This window comes from Felis catus, chromosome A2 (assembly GCF_018350175.1).
Source record: "Felis catus isolate Fca126 chromosome A2, F.catus_Fca126_mat1.0, whole genome shotgun sequence".
Lineage (NCBI taxonomy): Eukaryota > Metazoa > Chordata > Mammalia > Carnivora > Felidae > Felis > Felis catus.
Window position 1 is genome coordinate 81910356 of NC_058369.1, and position 26275 is coordinate 81936630.

General features: G+C 36.0%; 2 protein-coding genes across 6 annotated transcripts in view; one reads left to right on the forward strand and one right to left on the reverse strand.

Moving 5' to 3' along the window:
• CCDC146 (coiled-coil domain containing 146) overlaps nt 1-26275 on the forward strand; it is a 114812-nt gene that overhangs the window by 34531 nt on the left and 54006 nt on the right. The window lies entirely within an intron of this gene.
• Nucleotides 1531-7575, reverse strand: FGL2 (fibrinogen like 2). Its single transcript, XM_003982694.6, has 2 exons — nt 6800-7575; nt 1531-4322 (listed from the first exon to the last, which is right to left on the reverse strand). The coding sequence occupies exons 1-2, from the start codon at nt 7413-7415 to the stop codon at nt 3616-3618; spliced, it is 1323 nt and encodes a 440-aa protein (XP_003982743.2). The 5' UTR covers nt 7416-7575; the 3' UTR covers nt 1531-3615.

The window sequence follows — 26275 nt, forward strand, 5'->3', positions numbered from 1 at the left end:
TAGAGCTGAAATTCAAACCTAACAAGTCCAGCTTCTGAGTCCCTGCTCTAGATCACGAGCAGAAAGAAGACAAAACTCTGGTAGAGGATGGCCTTCTATCTAGACCAAGGGAAGAGTATACACAGAATAATGAAAACTTCAGGGAATGTGGGGATTTGTGCAAGAACAGGGGGTTTATTTGCTGGATTTATCATATAGGAAATGAGCAGTTGTTGGAAGGTTTTAAGCAGGGCAATAATATGATAACAACTGTATTTTTAAATAGTCTCTCTGACAGTGAAATGGAGGGTGGGTTGGAATAGATGGAAACTGGATGCATGGGTTACTCTGAGAAAGCATTTGCATTATCCAAAGGAGTTGATGAGGGCTGAGCCAGCAGGAATGTTAATGATGGAAAAAGATGGAGCAAAACAAAACGGAAACTTTTGTATTTCAAAGGTGTCAACAGTATGCTGGAGGGAAGTGAGATAATGGTCTTCCTGTTAATGAAATAGAACTCATTAAAGTCTTCAAAAAGAGTCAAAGGTAAAGTCTAGTTAGGTGAACATTATGTAACTTTTCAGACAAGAGTAAATATATAAATATTATTTTACTAACAATATTTAATGTTTCCATATTGCAGAAATAAATAGATGTGAAGATTAAATCTTTTATTTTATAGGGTGGTTAAAAGACATGAGACATAAACTTATTTATACATAAGAGAAAAGAAGAACTCTAAATAAAAGCTTATCATGATGACATTACCCATCACTTTTACTTTTAAAACCTTTCCCTGGGTAGCCACTCAAAAATAAGGACCAGCAAATTTTGTTACTAGAGTATCTTTTATACTTTGTATATTTAAGCTCTTTATTGGACAGATGTGTCATTCATTCATTTGAAGCGTTACTGCCTATAGGAAAAATCTGATTTTTCTTCTTAGCAATGAGTGGATCAGTTTCACTTGGAATATCTTTTCTTTTTTTTTTTTAAGGACTTCTATTTTCACTTTATATTCTTTTTTTTTTTTAAGGCTTATGTATTTTTGAGAGAGAGAGAGAGAGAGCACAAGCAGGGGAGGGGCAGAGACAGAAAGGGAGACATAGAATCTAAAGCAGGTTCCAGGCTCTGAGCTGTCAGCACAGAGCCCGACACGGGGCTTGAACTCACAGACCAGGAGATCATGACCTGAGCTGAAGTCGGAGGCTCAACCAACTGAGCCATCGAGGTGCCCCTCAGTTGGAATTTCTAAGGACTAGTTTTAGTCAACATTTTCAAAGAATGATAAAGTTTAGAAATAAAGTCTTATTAAGATAACAAATATTAGCCTTTAAAATGGAACTAATTTGTTAATAATCAATCCACATTTGTGAACATTAGCACATATTAGTGAATAACTATGTTAAAGCAAAACGCTCTTTCAGATATAATCTATTTCCATCAACATGTTAAAGATTAGCAAAGTATAAAATATATTTTATAAATGACATGAAATGATAAAGTATAAAATATATTTTATAAATGACATGAAATGATTTCAAGAAGGGATTCCTATGTCACAGAATTTTTTATTGGAAAAGTGTCTTAAAAGTATAATAGAAAATAAAATTTGATCCTTTGAAATAAGTGGAAAGATAAAAGGCAGCTTTTGAGTATTTACATGGATTAATGGATTATTTGGCAAATCTGAAATGATAATCTCATTCCCATTATATCAGTGGATACTCACTTTATGAGCTATTTTTCTTTAGAACTGTATTTTGCGCAGAGTCCGTATATTTTCCTTTTTTCAGTGTGAGAAATAGAAGTTTGAGAGGATCAGATCCTGCTTCATGAGTCCATTTTTGATCATGGGAATTGACTTAAACTTATGCATATATCAACAATTACAGATGGTAAATGAACATTCTCTTATGTGAAATAAATACATTGTATAAAATAAAAATCTTCTTAATTTTTTAAAAAAAACAAAAAAGAATAAAAGTGTAAACCAGTTACATTTACATCTGTTATACTATTGAGTAGATATGAAGCTTTTGAAATCTACCATGATATTTTGTATTTTGGCTGTCACAATTCTCTTTGCATTTCTCTTGCCTTAATACTTTAATAGTATTCATAATAACTTAATTTTCATCATGTGTACCTGAAAACTTTGTATGTCATATATTTTTGAGAGTATCTTGCTTCTTTTTGGTTAGAATTTTCTATAAAGGGCAATATTTGAAAAAGTTACTTTGTTTCCTAAAGCTACTATCCTTCTTAATTATTTTCAAATTATGAGTAAAGTTGCATCTTTTTGAGTATATTTTGAGTTACTGTGGTAGAAACAAACTAGAAATTAAAGACTGAATACATTTCTATGACTCACATACAGTATAATGTATTGTTTCAAATTTTATTCTAGAGTATATTTTAAATGTTCAACAGAATACCACTGTTCTCTCTGAAATGATCCCTTTTTTACTATGATTAAATTTAACACACTATTTTTTTAATAATCTTTAAAAAATGGTCTGCACTCCAGAATTAGTGAATTATAAAAGCTTCATATATTTTAGTTTGGTTAAAAAAAATAAACACCTGTATTTAAATTTTCTGATAAAAATATAAGCAATACACCAGTTAGGGTTGAGATATACATAATATTTGAACTACTATTCTATATATATCAAAATACATATGTCTTATAAAACTTAGCTTTCTATGAAGTGAATCACTTAATGAAAATATTGCTTTGGATATAAATGCTTTGGCCCTCAGAGTAATCTAGTCTATAAATAAATGCTTCATTCCCCACCCACACCTACCCTTCCAAAAGAAAGCCTACCAGTAGTCATGCACAGTAATGAGCAATCTTAAATTAAAAAGTGTTGTGCAATCAAAGCAAAGGAAGCTAATTTTTATAGTAAAGCAGTTTTAACCATCCAACACCTAAGGAGTTATCAACTGTGAATTAATAACCTTTAAATCATGGTCTTTAAGGTTGAATTAATTTTCTGAATGCTTTTAGGAGTGACATTATGCTACCACCAAAATATTTTAAATGACAAATATTTTACATTTCACAAATAGTACATGAACAGGTTTAATTACATGTATTTCCCTTTGTCTGGGAGCTAAAATGCTGTAGGGTCTTCCTGACCCAAAAGAAATGCCATAAATTGAGAAAGTTTATCTCAGAATGAGGATTAAGGTATTTAGAGACATAAATAGCCAATAACTGACTATAGCCTGAAAAAAAGGTATTTAAGTCACAATCAAAATACAGATTACTTGTGTAAAAATCCAGCCTGCTAAATAAACAATGATTTCATAATTATAGCAAGTAACATAAGTAAATAGAAAATCTTTCAATTAATAGAAATTAAGGGAATCATAAATCTAATGTGTAATTCTCAACACTCCCAATTGCTTTGCAAATATTCATCTGGATAACAGTATAACAGCAACAAAAGACGCCTATAAAATGTGTGCTTTTTCCGCTTTATTTAAAATGCTGTGTAGCATAAGAACCTATTCCTAGAGATAAATTTTTAGTCATAGTAAAGGAGTATAAAACATATTCCAAAGTGCTCAAGGAATTAATTGCCGTATTAGGTAATAAATACCCAGAGGAATGAGTTTAGTGATTTATGGCTTAAAGTGCTTGGGTCTCATCATCATTTTAGCCTCTTTGAAGGAGGACTTGTAGCCACCAGGGTGTGCCTCAGTTATACCAGGCCAGGTGCCCCAGAAAATCCCATTACGGACACCTCTATATTTTTGGTGATAATATTTGCCATTTAAGTTTGCAGAAAGACATGCATCAAACCACCAGCCTGAACTGTAATAGAGCCCACAGTTCCCAGAGGGATACCGATCATTGTCTCTATCTGGGGTGGTGAAATACTTCAGATCATGGTTGTAATGTTTACTGAAATGTAAGGCATCTCCAGCTGTGCCGTTATAATTACCGATGTGCAAACGGTATTTGAGAAACTCGTTGGCCACGTAAAATTGATCATACAAGGCATAGAGTTTGACACCATTAAAGTCTTCAAGATCAATTCTTAGAATCATTTCTTTACTTTTGGTCAAAAGATGAATTTTATCGTTCCCCAGCCAAAATTCTCTTCTGAGGTTCCCAAAGCCTACTTTGTAGTCTTGCCATGTTCTGGTGAAGTTGGTACTTCCATCGAGACGTGCCTGCAGCACTGTCCAGCCTCCCCCCATGGTCTCCATGTCACAATAAACTTCGAAGCTACTATTTTTGGGATCCGGCGTGACTCTGTAGGTCTCACTGCTTCTTTTGCCTATTGTGTAGTAGTCAGAGCAATCTTTATATATTAGATGTTGAACTGAAGGGAGAAGAAGAGAAAGACATTGGATTTTGTTACTAAAAATGATGCATATGAAGAATTCTTTATATGTACAAAAGCAATTTGATAATTTAGTCAGTGGTGTTCATGAAACCTTGCTCTGCAAAACTTACTTGAACCTGTTTAGCAAATGTTTATTAAAGCCTCAGAATAAGAACTTGGTGCTATAAAGCAGACAAGGCTCTCCGACATACTCTTGGTTGGTAATAATAGTAACAATGTTCGCAAAAAACAACAACGAAGTCAATAAAATAGTTTTGGTAATCTAGTAATACTTAGTGAGTGCTACTTATGTGTTCTAGGCATTCTGCCAAAGACTTGATAACATTTTCACACTTAGTCTGCACGTTGACCTTATGATGTAGGTATTATTTCCAATCTGCAGGTGAGGACACTTAGGGTCAAAGAGAACCAGTGGCTTGGTCAACTTCACAGAAGTATTAAGTGGTAGAGCCAAGACATGTACTGAGATCTGGCTGGCTGTAAAGCTTGTTCTTGTAACTACTGCATTCCTTGGTCCTAAAGGTCAGATGCTTCCAACCCTTCTAGAACTGCATTCCATGTTTACAGAAGAAGCAGAGTTTCTATTTCCTTTCACCTAACGGGGCTGATATCCTCTTCTGCCAGAAAGTTTTATAGGATATGTTCCAAATTATGTATTAAAATTCTAATGTACAGACTTGATCATAAATTCATATTTATTTTACTTTCTTGACAACTAAATTAAGAAGCTCAAGTAAAAAAAGATTTTTTTCAATAATATACCAATATCCTTTTTTTAATGCTTCCACACATACGTTTGCAAACACTTTTCTCTTTCCAATATTTTATTTAAATTCAAGTTAGTTAATGTATAGTGTAGTTTTGGTTTCTGCAGAATTTAGTGAGTCATCGCTTACACACAACACCCAGTGCTCATCACAACATGTACCCTCCTTAATGCCCAGCACTCATTTAGCCCATCTCCCCTCCAGCAACCCTCAGTTTGTTCTCTACAGTTAAGAGAGAACTTATGGTTTGCCTCCCTCTCTCTTTTTGCCTTATTTTATTTTTCCTTCCCTTCCCCTATGTTCATATGTTTGTTGCTTAAATTCTACATATAAGTGAGATCATATGGTATTTGTCTTTATTTGACTAACTTATTTCACTTAGCATCATACTCTCTATACCAACATTCTTATTCTGAATTTATTATCTGGAACGTATTTAGCCAGTGTTTCACATGTTTGGTTTCTAGAAAAGAACAACAGGTGGTTATGTTCAGGATGGTTCTGTAGGAATCAAATACAGGTATTTACTCTTAGATAATTTTTATAAGGATTTGGGCCAGATAAAGTAAGTTACTACTCAAATCAAAACAAAATCTGTTCATGTGTATTTAGAACTCAAAGTATTTCAACATTTCCCCTAAACTCTTAGTATAAAAATAGACGGTGGAATTTTGTTCATATCATTACAAGCTGCCATGCAGCAGCAAATCTAGTGTGCACCCAGGGATGTCACCCAAGATGTGAACTTCTGCCTTGCCATTCAGGGTATGTTCAGATACCGGCTGGCAGGAGTATTAGCAACAGTGGTCCTTGAAAGCCCCACCTTCAGATCCCTAGCAGATTCCTTGGGGATGGAGCACACATGAGGTGCTTGTTCCAAATGAATGTGATCTCCATCCCACGCACCATATCCCTTCAACCTTACATGCATGGTTATTGGAGGTCCTGATGCAGAGATGGCTTTCCAAAGTGTAACAAGACCATCAACAGCAGTGAATCAGGTGGAAAGCCAGCACTTGGAGGAACCAGTGCCACAGCTAGAAGTTTGTGGGCACAGTAGGTAACTAAGTTTGTGGTCTTCTGTCATGCCAAAACTCTCCCCTTAAAATGTTTTTGTGCCACTCAAAGCAAAAAGTTTTGCACACACATGAAGCCATATAGCTGCTTTTATTCCATTTATAAAATCTCCTGTTTTCACTAGATATTTGGAATTATGATTGGCAGATAAGTTAAAATCTTGCAAAGATTTCCTGTGGCCACATGAGAGGAGCAGTCAGCCAACCACAGGAAACTGACTTCCAATGAACAAAGCACAGCTGGAAATACTGCCTTATCTGTGTTGTCTTCAAACACTTCAATGAGGAGATAGATAAGTGAAATGCAGTAAAATATTAAGAAATAATATCTCTCTACTTTGGTTTGTGTGTAGCTCTGGCATTAACAAACAAGATCTTTGAAATTGAAAGTGCTTTCTAATGGATACAGAATTATGATTTTTGTAATTAAGTCTTGTTTCTGTGGTCACATTTGCAAAGATATTAGTTTTTCCTGTACTACCTTGATGAATAAAAGGCTTAATTTCTTTCATCTGTTCTTTGTCTAACTTCTTTGCAAAAGTTAATGATTATAGATCCTGTCTAGCTATATAATATTCATGAACAGATGGTAAGAAGACATTATACATACCTGGACGTGACTGTATTTCTTCTTGATTGGGACACTTAGATGAACACTTGCCATCCAAACTATTGACTACAAATGTTAGATTTGCCACTTTGCTGTCAACATAATTTTCTATGTTGTTCATATTTACAAGGTTGAGCTTCTCTAGGCGACCCTGAAGCACATCGATCTCCTCCTTTGCATTCTTTAGGTCAGAAGACAGCTTGTTAACCTCACTCTCTAATTCTCGAACTCTGTTGTCATCGGCTTCTCCTAGCGCTCCTGGGCTAGGTAACAGCTGTCCATTTCTGCCCGGGGCTCGGCTGTCGTCAGCTTGCAGTTTGCAGTCTTGGCAAGATTTCTTGAGGCTATTTACCATTTCCTTGAGGTTCTGGACTTCCTTGAACACCTCCTCGATCCTGCCGAACTGCTTCGGGAGCTGAATGGTCAGTGGCGGCAGGCTCACCTGGTAGGGGCATTCGCTCCCCTCCTCGCATTTCCCTCTGCTTTCTAGTCTCACCGGGCAGGCATCCTTGGCCATTTCATCTTTAACTTCCTCCGTTTCATTGTTCGCCACAACCAAAACGCCATAAGCCGCAAGGACAGCCGAGCTCAGCCCCCACCAGTTGGCTAGCTTCATCGTTGCTCGGCGGCGGCGGTGGCCCTCACCCCAGCAGGGACGCGTGCGGGCCGGCGCTGTTTTAATAGCCGCAGCTGCCTGCCTGAGTCAGGTTTTCTGTGTTCTCAGAAAAGGGCGGGAGCTCTTGCATCACCAGTTTCAGAATCACAGAGGAAGAGGAGACTGTCCTCTTTACACGCAGCTTGCCAAAACCTGTTATTTATTCTCAAAATACTACGCATCAGAATTACTGTGGTTGCCTGGATGTACAGATTCCTCAAGTTTCACTTTTACCATTTAGTTTATGAAGCACCAGAAAAATCTTAGATTTCAAAATAATTATGCTTGAAATAAATTGTACTTAACGCCCCTGGAAAAACTAGCTTTTAAAGATAAAAAAAATTAATGTGCTAGTTACCCAGACTGAAGAACAGAAAGTTTACAAAAATGGAAATGGTCTTTTTTTCCTTTGTAGAATGGGGTGAGTCATCGGGGATTCTGTATATTCTTCATGTTGGAGTTTCAGGTGAAATGCTAAGCACTTAAATTTTTTTGTTAATATGGCAAAAAGTGCAGCTTTCAGACTCATGACATGCACTTTTGTTTCATCTATTTGAAAAACAGAAGAAAACTGGTAGAAAGGGGTTACTATCTATTCCTTTGGCCATAGCCTAGCGTAGTAGAAATGTCTACATGACAAAAGGTACATCATTGCCTTTCATCAAAACCATCAGCCTCCTGCTTTCCTTCACCATGTTTGTGATTATATTCTACAGTTGCCCACGTGTAAATCTTTGAACTTTTCTTGGCTCTGTTCAGATTCTCCCTCTGTCCCCGGCATCTCTGCCTCCTCTTCCCACTGACAACCATGCCTCTGTGCTCTCTTCCTCCCACGGTGGGTTCCTCCACCTGGTCTCTATGCCACTTGCTCTAGCACTGCCCTGCCCACTTGTCAGACTTATGCCTTTTCAGACTTTCCTTGGTTTAAACCTTTTATCAATTTTCAACCTTTTCTCCTCAGAGGCTGAGAGGCAGGAAGGAGGGAACAGTTTCAAAGGGAGAAACCACCTCCTTTTTAGTTGTTTTGCATACTGGCATCTCATATAACGTTTCTTACTTTAAAAAGGGTATTTTTTGCTTTAAAAATAATTTCAAAAATAACTGACATGGATAAAAATCTAGATTCTTTATTGTGTTTTAAGGTACTCTGTAATCTATCTCATAGTTATTTCCTTAATTTGATTTCCTATGACTTTTCTATATATCCCCTTCATTCCAGCCAGATACCCTAGTCACCCTAACTCTTTATGTTCTCTAAGTGTGTCAGGCTCACTTTACACTTTGGCGATTGTGTTTATTCCTGAATACTTGGAAGACATGGATTCTAGCCCTGGATCTACCTGCTCTTGAATATACAGATCATTAACTTCACTGAGACTTGGTTCCTGTGCTGTGAAGGAGATATTTGGCTATTATTCCCTCATACAAGAATGATAGTTATAAAAACTTTGAGTGAAATGTTAAGGGAAAAGAATGCATTTAAGCATAACATTCTTTCCAGACAGATTTATCAAACACATTTTACACACCTTATGCCTCATTTTCCTCCATCTTCTTCCAGGTTTTTAAAAAAAAATAGGTTTGTTTTCTCTTCATTCCATTCAACATAGTCAAACCAATTTAGGCAAAATTTTTTAACCTTCTGACTAAGAACATCTAATTAATCTCTTAATTTCATTTTTCTCTCCTCACCCGCTTTTAAGCTCTGACACTCCCATGTTGTGAGGGGAGAAATAAATGAATAGATAATTTTAAAAGAAAGAGAATAATGACAATATAGATAATATATAAAAATATTTTATAAATTAGAAATATATAGAAATAATATTTAGTTTAAGGTACATTATTTTTTATAAATGCCCTTGTCTGGTTAGGGATACAATTGATATATTTAGTCAATTACTTATTAAGGATCTTCTATATATTCAGTGCTCTACTAGATTGTATATAAAATGCATGCCATGGCCTCATCCATTCAATCAGTTATTCATTCATCCACCACCCACCCATTCATCCAACTATTCATTCATCCCTCCATCCCTCCCTCCATCCTTCCCTCCATCCCTCCATCATATTAACTGAGCATCCTCTACATGCAAGACACCATTTGAGGCACTTAGACTATGCTAGTGATCAAATCAAACAAAAATTCCTTTTTCCTTCTTAGGCAGGGGTGTTGAGGACCTTGTATTTTCTTCATGTTGGACTTTGAAGTACATCATAAGCACTTTTAAAAGTTTCTGGGACGCCTGAACGGCCCAGTTGGTTAAGCGTCCAACTCTTGATTTCTGCTCAGGTCATGATCTCATGCTTTGTAAGATCGAGCCCCACACTGGGCTCTGCACTGACAGCATGGAGCTTGCTTGAGATTGTCTCTCTCCCTCTCTCTCTACCCCTCCCCTGCTCACACACTTGCATTTTCTCTCTCTCTCTCTTTCTCTCAGAATAAACTTTCAAAAAAAGTTTCTGAATCTAATAAAAGTGCAGCTTTCTGACTCTTGCAGTGGGCTTTTGTTTCATCTGTTTGAATTGGAGATTTGCTTTTCAAGCATCGCTGCTGATTCTTGGGCCCTGCTCCCCACCCCCACCCTAGCCAAGCGCCAGTGGCACATTCCACCTAAAAAGCTTGGACGTTCTGTGGGAACTGGCTCCTTCAGGACCCGTAAAAAAAATTCCCCAAATAGAGGTACTGATTTACTGATCAGTTCTCATTGACACTGGCAGGTGATCCTCTGCATTCTCAGTTTAAAACATCACTGGTCACTTACTGCAGGAAGACACTAGGTGACCACAACATGACAGAGGTTCAACCTGCCTAGTGAGTCTATAACCCATGGGGCCAGAGAGTATGTGCTACAATTATGCAAGAACGTTCACTAATACTATCTTACTGCCTCCTCCCATCTCTGCAGTTACTAAGTGCACTTGCAGATGAGCAAAGAAAGGACTCAAAGCCTGTTTTATAGTTTTTAAGAACCTGGAGCTTACTCCAAAGTTCATGTGTTTTCTCCTCTGCCACACTGCCATGTAGGGGGAAAGGATAACACTGGGAGGTACATTAGTACCACGTTGTGGGAACCTGGTGCTTCATCACTGCTTAGATCAATGGGGAGCTGAAGGTTTCTGAGCAAGGGAATACTGTAATGAGTTAAGTACTTTAGAGAAATTAATCTATCAGTGAAATACTCGATGCACTGGAAAGGGAAAGTTTAGGCAAGGAGAGCAGTTTCGAGGCCATTTTTATAGTTCAAGTCATTGTTTCCCAAAGTGTGTTTCCTGGAACGTGAATAACTAGATGTTGATGAATGTAATATGAAAATAGAGCCCCAGGACAAGCGGTTCTGAGAAATATCAGTCATACACTAAAGTGTATTATGGCTGGTCAAGAGAAAAGTGATGTATGTTGCATTTGTCAAATGTTAGTTAACAGGAGGAACCTTGCCCCCCACCCCAGGTCCACTCTTAGGAATGAACCTTCGAATAGAAACCAGTAGGAAATGGGAGTTCTAGATGAGAGGTATTAGTGTGATGGCAGTAGGGGTGTTCAAGGCATTGCAGACACTATTTCCAAGCAGTGATGGAAGCCATGAGAGCTTATAACTGATCAGAATTGGGGGGAGGGGGGGGAGAAGGAGAACTATGAAATACGGCTCTGGTTGAAGTTAAGTAATGTGGCAATGACAACTGGAAGGGAGCAGTAGATTGGGGAGAGTGTAGAAGTATTACTTCTGTTTGGAATACATTGACAAGCCATTAATTAGAGACATCTACCAAACAGTTGGACATCTAGGTATGAAATCATCACAGAATAAATGTGGGTATCAGTTTGAAACCACAGATACCAAAAGGATGGTCAAAGAAACAGGACAGGAACCAGAAGAGTGCAGTGTCGTGAAGACCAGGAGAGAGGCTTTCAAGAAGGCAGCTAGCTATCAGATAATCAAAAGCTTGAAAAACTTTTGTCCAATCCTACGGAATTCCCACCATCTGACCTTGACCTTTTGCCTCCTCCCTTTTGCTGGAAAGTCTTCCTGGATTTTCTCATGCCCAGTCTGCCCCGACTCGAATATCACCTCTCATTCTCCACAGCAGCATCAGAATCTTCCCTCCAACCCCACATCTGTCCTCAACCCAGAACTGACAGATGATGCCCATTTAGAGATTTGTTTTTCAAATCTAAACAAATTATTTAGCACCGACATATGGTGGGGTTTCTATTCAGACTTCTTTAGTGTTGTCTTATTCAAAGTATATTCAAGGGAGGATCTGCATTTACTGTATTTGGATCAGATTTCAAAAGTAAATTTCCATTTCCTATAATACGGTTTTTTTTAAGGGAACACTTTGATTCTATTTGTACCAAAGGAATATAATGACAATCATTATTTATAGCATTGAGATATTTTCACTGATACTACATGTATTAACATATTTGTAGTTTCTTATGTATTAAATTCAAGAGCCTTTGATTATTCTTTAGGGAATACATGTTTTTATGATAAGAAATGTTTAAACATTCACTTTTGGAAGTACTTGATTTGAAATGTCAACAGTAAATAATGTTTATTTTAATATTCTTTTGGGGTCTTAGTCCTTGTTCATTATAAATTTCACAGAACTTTAAAACAAAGCCCTGATTTCAGCAACCCATAGAGAGATCAAGAATTGCCTGATTTTGGTTAAAACTAGAATAAGAGTTGATAGTTTCTTTGGTCTGTCTTGCAAGTACCTTACTAGCAAAGATGCAGACTAGAAATCCCTCTAGTACGGACCTACCATGAAAGATCCATTATGTGAATTCTTAAGCGTTCTGGTTCAAAAGAAATATAAGGCATAAACAAGGGTCCACTCTTTAGAAGACTACAGAATATATACAGTTATCTGATGTGCTAATGGCCCAGATCTTCAGTGGGTATTCAGGGCTCCTCAGGCTAGAATTTTATGAAACTATAATATTCCATGGAAGTCTTGAGATATCCATCAGTTGTCATCTATCAACAGTATCTCTTTTTACCATATACCACCCACCAAGCCAGGGATCATAAAGGATTGAAGAGATCCATGGGGCATGACATCTACTTTTGCTGTCATCTAATTTCCAGACACTTAGGAAACTTCATATAACCAACGATGGAGAAACAAAATGTATTTATTTTTATTTCTATATTGAAAATACATCTTGTTTCTTTTCATATTCCTGAAACAAAACAAACAATAAAAGCATGGTAAAGAAATCATGAAAATCAAATTATGTCTCCCTCCTCCCCCAATTGTGGCTTTCTGCATCTTCTCTTTGTCTCCCATTATTTCTGGTAGTTATGTCCTACAAAGTCACTGTTCCCAGGGGACATACTAGGTTAGGTTTCTGTGAACCTCTAGTCATAGTACTTTTGTCAAGCCATCAATACGTAACCTTTTTTTAAACATGTTTCTGTTTAAAAACATCTTCTTTCATATTGTTGATTCATTAACATGGAACTCATGACCAACAGAACTATAATTCACACCTGAAGGAATCTTATCTAACACATGTATTTTCTCCGTAAGACATATCACAACCTTCTTGTACTTAAGAACACTAGGCAGCACTTCAGCACTAAGCTTAGGAGCACAAAAGTGTGAAAAAACATGACACTTAGGGGTGGGTGCCTGGGTGGCTCACTTAAGCATCCAACTTCGGCTCAGGTCATGATCTCGCCATCTGTGAGTTCGAGCCCCACATTGGGCTCTGGGCTGACAGCTCAGAGCCTGGAGCCTGCTTTGGATTCTGTGTGTGTGTGTGTGTGTGTGTGTGTGTGTGTGTGTGTGTGTGTGTATGTGTGTCAAAAAATAAACATTAAAAAAAATTAAAAAATGAAAACAAGAAACAAAACAAAAGGTGACACTTAGACCACCCAAAGGATTCTGTTTACACCATGAGAGCTGAAGCAAGACAGCAGAGCTTCACCATTCTAGGGATGTCTGCAAATGATCCCCAAAACCCACATGTATTATCTGGGGGTTACAAACAAATTTTAATGAGTAGGTGAGTTTGCAAATACACTATCCATGAATAATGAGGACTGACTGTATATTGCTATAAAATCCAGAGCTTTAAATCCTTGGAAATGTCTGTACATTCATTCTAAGCTGAGAACGTTAATTTGGTATTACCTGTTTCAGGTATTACCTTGCTCCCCTTGGGTTATTGTTTTTTGTCTTTATTTGGCATTTAAAAATAATATTTAAATTTTTATATAACATATTACATGTATAAACATACATCACATGTATGTGTTGTGTTTTATATATATATATATATATATATATATCATGTTATTAGATAATGTATATAAATATAAGTTGAATCATAAAATTTAGCTTAAAGACTTATTTTATTTAGTTTTTAATGTTTTTATTTGTTTTTGAGAGAGAGAGAGACACCACAAACAGGGGAGGGGCAGAGAGAGACAGAGACACAGAATTTGAAGCAGGCTCCAGGTTCTGAGCCATCAGCACAGAGCCTGATGTGGGGCACGAACTCATGAGTTGCGAGATTGTGACCTGAGCTCAAGACAGATGCTTAACTGGCTAAGCCACCTAGGCGCCCCAAGGATTTAGTTTAATATTTTAGTTCATTCATCAGAATAGTGTGCATCTTAAATAATTAAATCATTATGGAAAAATGAAGATATTAAACTAATTCCACACTAACTGAATAATTTCATGCTGAATACATGTCTTTTAAATGTCTACCTTTACTCTGAGACTCATTTTTGAAAGAACTCAAGTTTATCTTATGAAATATATGACAACACATGAACTCTCTCAATAAAGGTTAACTTAAAGGTGTCTTGTATGGTGCTGGTAAGTAAAGAAAATTTATGAAATGGATTAAAGGTTGTATATAGTACATATTGAAACACACTGACAGTTCATCCAAGTCCTTTGGAAATCTTTTTATGCATTTAAAATATAGCATTCTGAGGTACAGCATTATGTTATTTAGTTTATTTCTTTTTCTGCTTCTAGTTTGATAATATCTGTGATTTGAGTCATTTCCTGTTCTTTTCAGTGAAAATCTTTCAGGGTAGAAGAAACTACTTCTAGATCATTATCAACAGATGTAAAATTGCTTGTCCCTTATTTTGTTTATTTTTAAGTATCCACTATTATTTATCACCGCTTTCCTTTGCTTGTGTATTTAATACAAAGTTGTTTTGACTATGTTTGTATGTACAAAAGATAGGCATGTGTTTTGACAACTGATACAAAGTTTAGCTGCAACAATTGCTTATACACAAAAAGATGAAAAAACAGGCATAGAAGTTGTCAGTCACATACAAATTTAAACTAAATTTTCATTCGTTACTGTGATCATCTCAAAAACAGCATGTCATGATACAGTGAAAAGAACCTTAGGATGGTAGTTATGGAACTCGTGTTCTTAGGGAGGAAGCTTCTGCTTTCTTGCCACTTAAGTGGGCTTTCATTTCCACGTCTGTAATATGAGAAAGTCAAGTTAGAGATCACTAAGGTCCTTTTCAGCTGTAATAGTTTATGATTCTAAATGTTGTTCATTAGAAGCCATATAATAGGAAAGCAAATCATTAAAATATAAACCTAAGTACAGAGCATCCTTTAATTAAATCATTAATTACAATGGAAAACTATGAAGATCTGTTTTGTTTTAGCTATTCATCCAATGAATACTTATTTTGCATTTATGGAACCAAGCTCTGTACTGGGCCCTAGGGATAATAAGGGTGAAAAAACAGACACTTCCTTACTTGGTCGAGCTTTAACCTGAAGAATATGTTCCAAGCCAGAGCCAGCCTTGGACAAAGGCAATGTGTTTGGCCTTAGAACATACTTGCCTTTTCTGAATCCCGCCCCCCACCCCAATCCCTCCCACTATGCCATAGCACTGGCCTCTCCTTTTGCTACTCCTGAGATGGCCATTTTTCAAGTCATTTTTTCCAAATTAGACCACAAAGGTTGTATAGTGTCTGTAAATAACCACTGCTACCTTGGATATATGCTGTCTAGGTAGAGAAAAGAGCTTCCTGTTTGTCCCCTTTATTAGGCTTATTTCTTTGCTTCTTAACCCATCTCCCTAACTACCACCACTCCAAAATCTTCTGTGTACCAAGCAGAAAAAGTGTTTAGAACAAAGGGGGTTTAGAAAGAAAACCATACCCCATACAAATAGCACATGTAGCTTCCCTAGGTCTAAAACTTATTTAATGACTGTAGGGTTTATCAATTCAATAAATTATAAATTCTGCAGAATGCACAGAATAGATATAACCATAGCACTGAAAATATAAAAGCACAAGAGGTAAATATATTAAAACTTTCTGCTTTTTACATTTGCTCCTCTCCTATTTTTCCCCCTCCTTTTTATATCTTTGCTTCTGTAGTGTGAAGCAGTGGGGGTAAGAAGAGGGAAACAGCATATGGATTGGGGGATCTGACCTTTCTCCTTTCTAGGGCAGGCACCAGAAGAGGAGCCTGGCCTGACTTGGAGAATCTTGGCCAAGTTTAAGTTGCTCTTCCTCCCTGCTCCACAAATAGCTAACATCTGCTGCTTATTATGTGCTCATCTTCTATAATTTTCCCCTCTAATTCCCACCCAAACATAGAAGACAGAAATATAGTGTCGTGGAATAAAGTGGAGCTCTGAGAGATGGAGGTGGGGGGATAAAGATGACAGAGACAAAGAAACAGAAAAAAAGACTAGAGCGGGGGATGAAGAGAGAGAAATTGCATCATGGTGGGATCTTTTGTTTAATGTATCACAATATTTCGCTCAATGAAGATTATTAAATCCACATGTAAAGCTAATTTTACAGGATTTTCCTTTCTGGAGTGGATAATGAGAGAACAAATAGGATACGGTTGGAATCAGAGCATTAGGGCCTCATGATTGAACACCTCCTCCATCATTTTGACAGTGGCCAGGCGTGTCAGTAGTTGCTCCAGATTATATTGTTATGATGCCCATCCGCAAAGTTAAATAAACTTTTAAGACATGCGAGTTCCAAACAGCTTAACCTAACAAACAGTGTGAGCTTTTAGTCAGCATATCCAACTTCCAAATGTTTAAAGGAGTTTTGTTGTGGAAGTGTTTGCCTTCATAACAACTTAATTCCTTGTAATTTCTTGAGTTTTTCCTATTTTGGAACACCTGTACTACAGCAAATAGCAAAATAGCATTGTCAGGGGGAAGGTGCATGTACTAAATATATACTCCAGCAATTGATATAGAATATTTAGAACAAATAGTGTTTAGTGTTTACTAGAGGAACTTTAATATTAAACTGCTGTTGCAAGCTTTTCACTGTGCCACAAAACCTCAGGAAATGACGTTTCATGTTATCAAGACCAACGCCTTCATTTCACAGATGAGTGAACAGGTCTAGGAAAAGCTAAATGATCTGTCCAAACCCGACCAAGGCTGCTCAGGTCTTCCAATTTCCCAACGAGCTATTCCAGCAAATTCTGGATTGATGTGTATAGTACTCTTAATTTGTCATTAGATTATAGAAAAATGCCACTAAAATATAGTTTACCCATATTAAAACTTTCCTAGTACAATGCTGCTGGGATTTTAGAAAGCAATATGGTTTCTTCAGGTCTTTCAAAAGAATTGGGAATTCCCATATGTGCTATTCACATGCCTTGCTGGGCATGAAAATGATTCAGACAATTTCTCCAACATATACAAATCTGTATCCATAATTTTTTTCCCACTTGTCTTTCTGTCTATGCTTGTTTGTATCGTCTGGCTTTAGAGTATAAATTCTTAAGATAATTATTTTTTGAAAACATCTTGTGCCCAGATCAAAGAGAATGAAATCTTGCCATTTGCAATAATGTGGATGGAACTAGAGTGTATTATGCTGAGTGAAATAAGTCAGGCAGAGAAAGACAAATAGCATATGTAGAATTTAAGAAACAAAGCAGATGAACATAGGGAAGGGAAGGAAACGTAAGATAAAGACAGAGAGGGAGGCAAACCATAAGAGACTCTTAAATACAGAGAACAAACCGAGGGTTGCTGGAAGGCTGGTGGGTGGGAGAATGGGCTAAATGGGTGATACACATTAAGGAGGGCACTTGTTGTGATAAGCACTAGGTGTTAAACATAAGTGATGAATCACTAAATTCTACTCCTGAAACCATTATTACACTATATATTAACTAACTTGGATGTAAGTAAAATAAAAGAAAAAGAAAAAAACAACCACAAAAAAACCATCTTGTGCCCGACCCTGCCCAGAGCTGCATTCTAGAAGGCATGTGACCAGTTTTTTTTAAATCCCTTTTCTGAAAACTTTTTTTTCTGATTACAAATAAAACACTTGCTTACTGTAAAAAAGATTAGAAAATATAGAAATGCATATGAAAATTATAATCCTACTTCTTTATTACCATGGTAAAATAACCATAACACTAAATGCACCATTTGAACCATTTTTAAATGTACATTCGGTGGTATTAAGTACATTCACTGTTGTGCAACCATCCACCTCCAGAGCTTTTTCATCACCCCATACTGAAATTCCGTACCCATTACACAGTAAATCCTCACTCCTCGCTGTCCCACTCCTGGTAATCACTGTCCTACTTTCTGTCTCCATGGACATGACTGTTCGAGGTATCTCAAGTAAGTGGAGTCATACAATATTTGTACTTTTGTACCTGGCTTATTTCACTTAGGATAATGTCTACAAGGTCTGTTCATGTTGTAGCATGTATCAGAAAGAATATTATTTCTTTTTAAGGCTGAATGATATTCCATTGTACATGTATATCACATTTTGTTTATCTACTGCTCTGTTGATGGACATTTGAGTTGTTTCCACCTTTTGGCTTTGATGAATCATGAGGCTACAAAAATGGGTGTACAGATATCTGTTCAATACTAGCCATCTGAATGAGTGTGAAGTGATATCTCACTGTGATTTTGATTTGTATTTCCTAGTGATTAGTGATGTTGAGCATCTTTTAATGTGCCTACTGCCATTTATATTCTTTGGAGAAAGGAATTTTCAGGTCCTTTATTCATTTTGAATTGGGCTGTTTGGGTTTTTTGTTGTTAAGTGTAATAATACTTCTGTTAACATTTTGGACTATTTCAAATAATTTTTCTGAATGTGTAATTTTATAAAAAAAAATAGACCATTTTCTACATAGTTTTTAATCTTTTAAAATTTTGAACCGTAATACACCTATGTTAAAGTGTCTAAAATATAAAGGTATAAGTTAAATCAAATACTCAACCACTACCCAGGTCAAAAAATAAAATGTTGCCAGCTCCCAGAAATTCCCTTTATAGCCTATCACTCTACCTGTAGCAGCTACTGTGACTTTTATAATCCTTTTTAATTGTTCATAGTTTTATCACTTAAGCATGAATCCCTGAACACCATACTTTTTATTTTACCTATATTTTAAATTTGATGTAAATAGAATCGTACAAAATGTATTTTTGTGTTTGACTTCTTTCACTCTGTTATATTTGTGAGAACTATTCATATTTTTGCATGTATTTTTCTATTGTATTTTTATGCCAATATTACTTATCCATTATATTGCCTATGGAAATTGGGGGTGTTTCCAATTTTCATCAATTGCTAATAATGGTAGTTGAACGTTCTTGTATGTTTCTTGGGGTACTCATGCATACATCTGAATGGGCACTTACCAAGAAATAGAATTGCTTTGAGAAAGGGATTGTTAGGCAATTTTTCATGTAATTATCAGTCATTTGGTCTTATATTTAGTGACATATTTTTATGATCACTAGTCGTTTTGTGGTGGTTTTCTTTTTGACCTCTAAAACTTTTTTTATATATAAAGTTGTGTTATTAACCCTTTGTATATCAAGTGTATGCACACTGTTTTCAAGTTTGACACTTGATTTTTAAGTGTGTATGTAGATATGTGGAAGTCTTTAGATGTTGTGTGCTTATATTAGTTGTTTCCCTTTGATTCCTTCACAACACTACAATCATATAAAATATCCATGTGTATTTTGTTCTTATTTTTATAGTTTCATTTTTTGTTTTGATTTAAAAACTTTAGAATATATTTTTAAGTAAAATATGAGATAGGGGCCTGGCTTTATTCTTTCCCCAAATGTTTAATTTTGTTCTTTCAATACACTGTGTTGATGAATTCCATCTTTTCCTTGCAGTGACTTGAACTTGTATACTAAGTTATGCATAAACAAGCTATTTTCTGGTTACAATGATAAAGCAGCACTCTATTCTGGTGCTACTGTCATACTGTTTAAATCTCATAGGTTTATAATACATCTTCAGTCTGAAAGGGAGATTTCACACTTAACAGTCTTCCTTTTATAAAATTTATTGTTTCAACTGTACTTTATAATCATCTTTTATGCTCTAAAATTCTATTGATTAATTCAGAGGTAAATGGCCTTTTTTAAAGTATTTTTGTCATCCTAGGACATTTGTTCAAATCTGCTTTTACATTTCCCTGTATAATGAACCCGAATGCCCATAACCTAGTTTCAATTTATGGCCAATCTTGAGTCAGCCCCCACTCATTTCCTACACCACCCAATTCCAGATTATTGTGAAGCAAATCCCTAAATTATCCAAGAATTTTATTTATAAACATTTCCATATGTATCTCTAAAAGGCAAGAACTCTCTTAAACTGTAGCCACAATGCCATCATTATTCTCCCCCAACTAACAAAAATTCCTTAATATCATCAGATATCCAGTCAGTATTCATATTTCTCTAATTGCCCTATATGATTTTATGATTACACAGTTATGCACCAACATAGTTACGTTTGATTGATTTATTCTGTTTTCAATTTTTAGAATTGCTTTTCAATTTAATTTTATAGTTAAGGTACTGTTCTACACCATCTCTCCAAAACAAAGTATATTCAAAGAATTCTAACTTTTATCCCCAGGCCCTCCACCCTGATCCCTGTCTCTTCCTATAATATAATTCTATTTCAAGGTTTACCTTTCCTTTATATTTGCATATATCTGTTTTTATTCATAACATAGCTTCTGGAATTTAGGAAGATCTGTGCTTTTGTTATAATGTTATCTTTATATTCATATTATTATATCATACCCTTTTCCCTCTTTTTTTTTTAATTTTTTTTTTCAACGTTTATTTATTTTTGGGACAGAGAGAGACAGAGCATGAACGGGGGAGGGGCAGAGAGAGAGGGAGACACAGAATCGGAAACAGGCTCCAGGCTCCGAGCCATCAGCCCAGAGCCTGACGCGGGGCTCGAACTCACGGACCGCGAGATCGTGACCTGGTTGAAGTCGGACGCTTAACCGACTGCGCCACCCAGGCGCCCCCCCTTTTCCCTCTTTTTTAAAAAATGTTTTATTTAGTTTTGAGAGAGAGTGTGTGTGAGTGGAGGAAGGGCAGAGAGAGAGGGAGACAGAGGATCCAAAGTGGACTCTGCACTGAAACAGCAGCAAGCCCAATACAGGGTTCGAACTCAGGAATGGTGAGATCATGACCTGAGCCCAAGTCGGACGCTCAACCAACTGAGCCACCCAGGTGCCCCTCCCTCTTTCTTATAATTAGTTTTGCCTACTGTCTCTTGGTTTCCCACTATAAGTGATATCAAAATTAACTAGTATGTCTTCTTCCCCCCATCCCTCCTCACAGCATCAATTTGACACAGTACCCTTTCATGGATATCATCCACCTCTTCATGATATTTCATATCTGCCAATCTATATTACCTTAAGTTCTCTAAATGTTTCACATTGTCTCCATGCCATCAGCAAGGCTATGCTACTCATTTCTGAGTTTCCTTAATTCACAAAAATGACTGACAGAATAGGACTGTGGCCAAATCCCTGGAAAGCTTCTCACCAGCTGTGACCTTGGCCAAGTTTCTCAACCACCTCGAGTTTTGTTGCTGTTGTTGTTGTTAAAATAAAAGCTTTATTTTTTTTAATAAATTTTTAAAAATATATTTGTTAAAATTTGGATTATAATACTTATTTCATGAGGTAATTGTGAGGACTAAATGAGATAATATACATAAAACACATAACATATAGCAATCTTTCAATAAATAAATAAATAAATAAATAAATAAATAAATAAATGTATGTTAAGCATTATTTTTTTTAAAGTTTTTATGTAAATTTCAGTTAGTTACCATACATGTAAAATTGGTTTCAGGCGTACAAAAGAGTGATTCAACACTTCCATACAATACCTGGTTCTCATCACAACAAGTGCACTCTTTAATCCCCATCACTGGTGTACATTGGTGATATAGTGGTGAGCATAGCTGCCTTCCCATCACCTATTTAACCCATCCATCTCCACCCAACGCTCTCTGGTAACCATCAGTTTGTTCTCTATAGTTAAGGGTCTGTTTCTTGGTTTGCCTCTTTTTTTCCCCCTTTACTAGTTTGTTTTGTTTCTTAAATTCCACATATGAGTGAAATCACAGGGTATCTCTCTTTCTCTTCCTCTGTCTCATTCATTTCGGTTAGCGTACTACTCTTTAGCTCCATCCACATCATTGCAAATGGCAAGATATCATTCTTTTTGATGGCTGAGTGATATTCCACACAAGCATCTTTATCCATTCATCAGTCCATGGGCATTTGGGCTCTTTGCATAATTGGGCTATTGTTGATAATGCTGCTATGAACATTGGGATGCATGTACCCCTTTGAATTAGCATTTTTGTATCCTTTGGATAAATACCTAGTAGTTCAATTGCTGGATCACAGAGTAGTTCTATTTTGAACTTTTTGAGGAACATTCATACTGTTTTCCACAGTGGCTGCACCAGTTTGCATTCCCACCAACAGTGCATGAGGGTTCCTTCCTCTCTGCATCCTCACCAACACCTGTTGTTTCCTGTGTTGTTAATTTTCTCCATTCTGACAGACGTGAGGTGATATCCCATTGTAATTTTGATTTTCATTTCCCTGATGCTGAGTGATGTTGAGCATCTTTTCATGTGCCTGTTAGCCATCTGTATGTATTCTTTTGAAAAATGTCTATTCATGTCTTTTGCCCATTTTTTAACTGGATTATTTGATTTTTGGGGTGTTAAGTTTGGTAAATTCTTTATAGATTTTGGATATTGACTCTTTATCAGATATGTCATTTACAAATATCTTCTCCCATTCCATCAATTGCCTTTTAGTTTTGTTGATTTTTTTCCTTCACTGTGCAGAAACTTTTTATGAAGTCACGATAGTTTATTTTTGCTTTTGTTTCCCAAGTATTACTTTCAATAAGAGATAAAAGAAGAATGATTAATTTGTACTTTGTGTATTAATTCACTTGGTAAATATTTATTGAATCAATTCATTTCAGGAATTGCTCATTTATTTAGTAAATATTTATTGAAAGACTACTATTTGCTAAGCAGTCACATGTGTTATTTCTTTCACTTACTCAAGTATTTGTGAGTTCCACATGGGGCAGACCTTGGAGATATAGTGATGGGAGAAATGGACCTGGTCCCTACCTTAATGGAACTTCCAGTCTTCCATCCTACCACAAGTCATAAATTATGCTATTTCTGAATAAATTCTTTTTGTCCTTATAAATCCCCTCTTGGAATCCCTAGTGTGCTGGTGCCTGACTTGCCTGGAAATAATTTTCTCATTTGACTGTATTACTGGATGTTCACTTCCTATTTGGCCCAAACTTCCACTAAAATGATAACTATTGGAGTAAGTTGTTTGGAATTTATTATCTGCACTTCCCTTACAAATTATAATTTTTTCTTATCAAGTCCTAAAGTACAGGACCAAAGGGATAATTAACTGCAAGGATAATATTTGTAGATTTTTAAAAAGTCCTCTATGTTAATTAAAAAGTAAATAACAACAACAACAACAACAACAACAACAACAATAATAAAAGACTTTCCTGAATAAGAAAGCAAAATCTTGGGGAAAAAAAAAAGAGGCTTTGTTCTCTTTACCCTTTCTGCTGCTTCTTGACTTTCCACAGGGATAGCAGTCATTTTGTGACTATGAAGACAAGGAGGCAGGCACAGAGAAGCCTGGTTCCTCGATGAAGGTAACCTCAGCTAGCCTGAGGTAGCTGTACCAATCCTGGGTCTTATTATGAACTGAATGAATGAATGAAATAAAAAATACAAGTCCTTTATGTTAACTGAATGTTTCCTGTTTTTTGGCCCCAACAAAATTTACTGACTGATACATTTTTTCACAGTGTCTTCATAATCTTTTTAGCTTATTTTTGTCCCATGGTGTTTTATTGAAATGAAAACACATTTCAACATCCAAATAATAAACTATTTCATTTTAAGTGAATTTTAAATATCTCAATTAGTTAAAAAATTGTCAGATTCAAGTTTATTTGATAAAATCATCAGGAGTTGAAATGGAAAAACAGCAAAAAAAAATCTCAAATTTTAAAGTGTTAAGTACTAAATCTCAGATAATGCAGTCAGACACCCTTGTGCTCTGGTAGTTACACGGATAGGCAAAAGAGACAGATACAACCCCAAGGAATATGACATTCCAAAAAGTTTGTGCAAGAGTTTTATAAATAGAGCCACTCTCTTAATCAATTGACTATTTTCTACCTTGAGATATAGATAGGTAGATAGATAGATCTCATATAAATATATAACATAAAATATGTACAGAGCCCCAATCTCAAATGCCTATAAGGTCCATAAAAGTAACATAAATGATTGGAACAGCCTAGGTATTAGTACATGGGCCATGCATTGCATGGGTGGGGCAAACTGTTCTTTTTTAAAAAGGGCAGCCTCTTTTAGTATCTCTGAAAGTCAGCCTGTGCTAAATGCCAATTGATTGTTGCAATATTGGAATATGAATCCAGTGTCATCAAATCTAGTAATTTTTCGAGAAGCTGAAAATTCCATTCTTATATAAAATCTACCAATTTTTAAATGTTGCCAACTAATTCTCTAATTTCATTTTTAAATTGTGCATACTAAAAACATCTGCAGAGTGTATTTATACTATTGGATACTAGTTTGCTCTTGTGAAATATGCTGTTATGATATGGATTAAGGTCTATCTGATATATATTTAAAGAGTAGGTAGTGTCTTACCTTCTTTTCCTGATATAGAAATCTGTAGAAATGAAAAAAAAATCTGTAGAAATGGTTGCATATCCTTAAACTGTTACAAGCTATCAGAAATAATTGGAAATGTGGCATTTCCATGAAATGAGGCTATTTGTGTTTGCCAGAAGGCACATTAAAATATTTTGTAATAGTTGACTTAGTGAACTGGAAACAGCTGTGTTTGGCAAAATGTTTGTTACAATCTATTTTTCAACTTTTTTGTTTTTCATTTCTTTTTACTTTTCTTTGCTTGGTATCAAAATTGGTATCAAGTGAAGAAAGTTAAAGTTATACTTGGTGGTATTATATGATTTTCTTTCCTTTGTCCAAAATGAAGACAAGCTAACAAACTGTCTCCGAATATCATAAAAACCAGATTTCTTGGAAAACTATGTTAATTTCTGAATATTCCACCCTTTTCTGAGGAAATTCCAGGATAATTTGTTATATAATTGCCATGGGTAATAGCTATCCATCTGTTACCATTCAATTACAGTATTTCAGAAAATTTATAAGGTGACTAAGTGGTTCACATTAGTACATAAACTAAGAAGATTCTTAGGATCTAACCCTATGTTTAAATGTAACACTTTATGATATCCATTTAGTTATTAAAAAATTCTATTATCTTGCCCTTTAAAGAGTTTTTGTTAGGATTCAAATATTCATGTATTAGATTTTCTGCTTTATTTATGCATTTGAATCTCTCTGGTACTTAAATTTGGCCCACTAATCTACTGAAGTTATTAATATCAACTATGGGCAGAGTGATCCATCCTCAGAGATAGAGCATGTTGAATTTAAGACTTTCCCTAGGTGGCAAGCTGTCAGGAGAAAATGTGTGACAAATGTTCTCTTCAAAGGTGCTCACTATTCCATTCCAACCTGTACACACGAAGGGTATGCCACATACAGTCAACCAATCCATAAATCTCCCACAGTCAATATCAGATTTATGTCATCTTACCTTTACACACATGTGCACACACGCACACACACACACAAACACCCTTCAGGCTGCTGGTATTCCTTCTAGACTTACTTCTTTATATTCTTGTGGTGATGCCCTTGATGATCATTTTAGCCCAATTCACACATGTATGTGGAGAGGGAAAGTTATATACTGAAATTTCCTTTTGTGGTATGTTCAACCCTTCAGGTCACACCCCCACTCCGCTAGGTACTGATAGGTTCTTCAGACATGTACTATACAAGGTTCTTGGGGCACTAGAATGATCCCGGCCTTCAGAGAGAGAGCTTTTCATCTGGTGGACAGACATGTGAGCAAGACTTCAACGCTGACAAGATATGTATTCTAATTGAGGAATGTGTGAGATATAATGGCCTCACTTATTAAATATTTTTGTGCACTTCAGTGTCAGTTTATTCTAGATGCTCAGGATACATCAAGTGAACAAGGGGGTCAGAGATATTCTGCCCTAACTTAAACATTTGTACAACACGTAAAAAGGCTGACACCAGAGTAATGAGGATTGGCCCCTATTTTCATGGTTAATAATTTTAGTGGACAAAATTGAATGGCTTCTGCACACTAGCAACAAACAATTTAAAATTATATTGCAAAACAATTCCATTTACAATAGAACCAAAAAGAATAAAATACTTGGGGTAAGTTTAATAAACATTAAATGGTTTGTCTAAATATCCTGCTATGATTTAAAGCCCCCTACCAGTGAATCAACAAGAGCAGAACTC

Excerpts from the sequence above, each read along its gene's own strand:
- FGL2 (XM_003982694.6), bottom strand. The coding sequence starts at position 7,415 with ATGAAGCTAGCCAACTGGTGGGGGCTGAGCTCGGCTGTCCTTGCGGCT. Across the intron at positions 4,323-6,799 it reads AGAAATACAGTCACGTCCAG|TTCAACATCTAATATATAAA; the intron begins GTATGTATAATG and ends TTCTCCCTTCAG.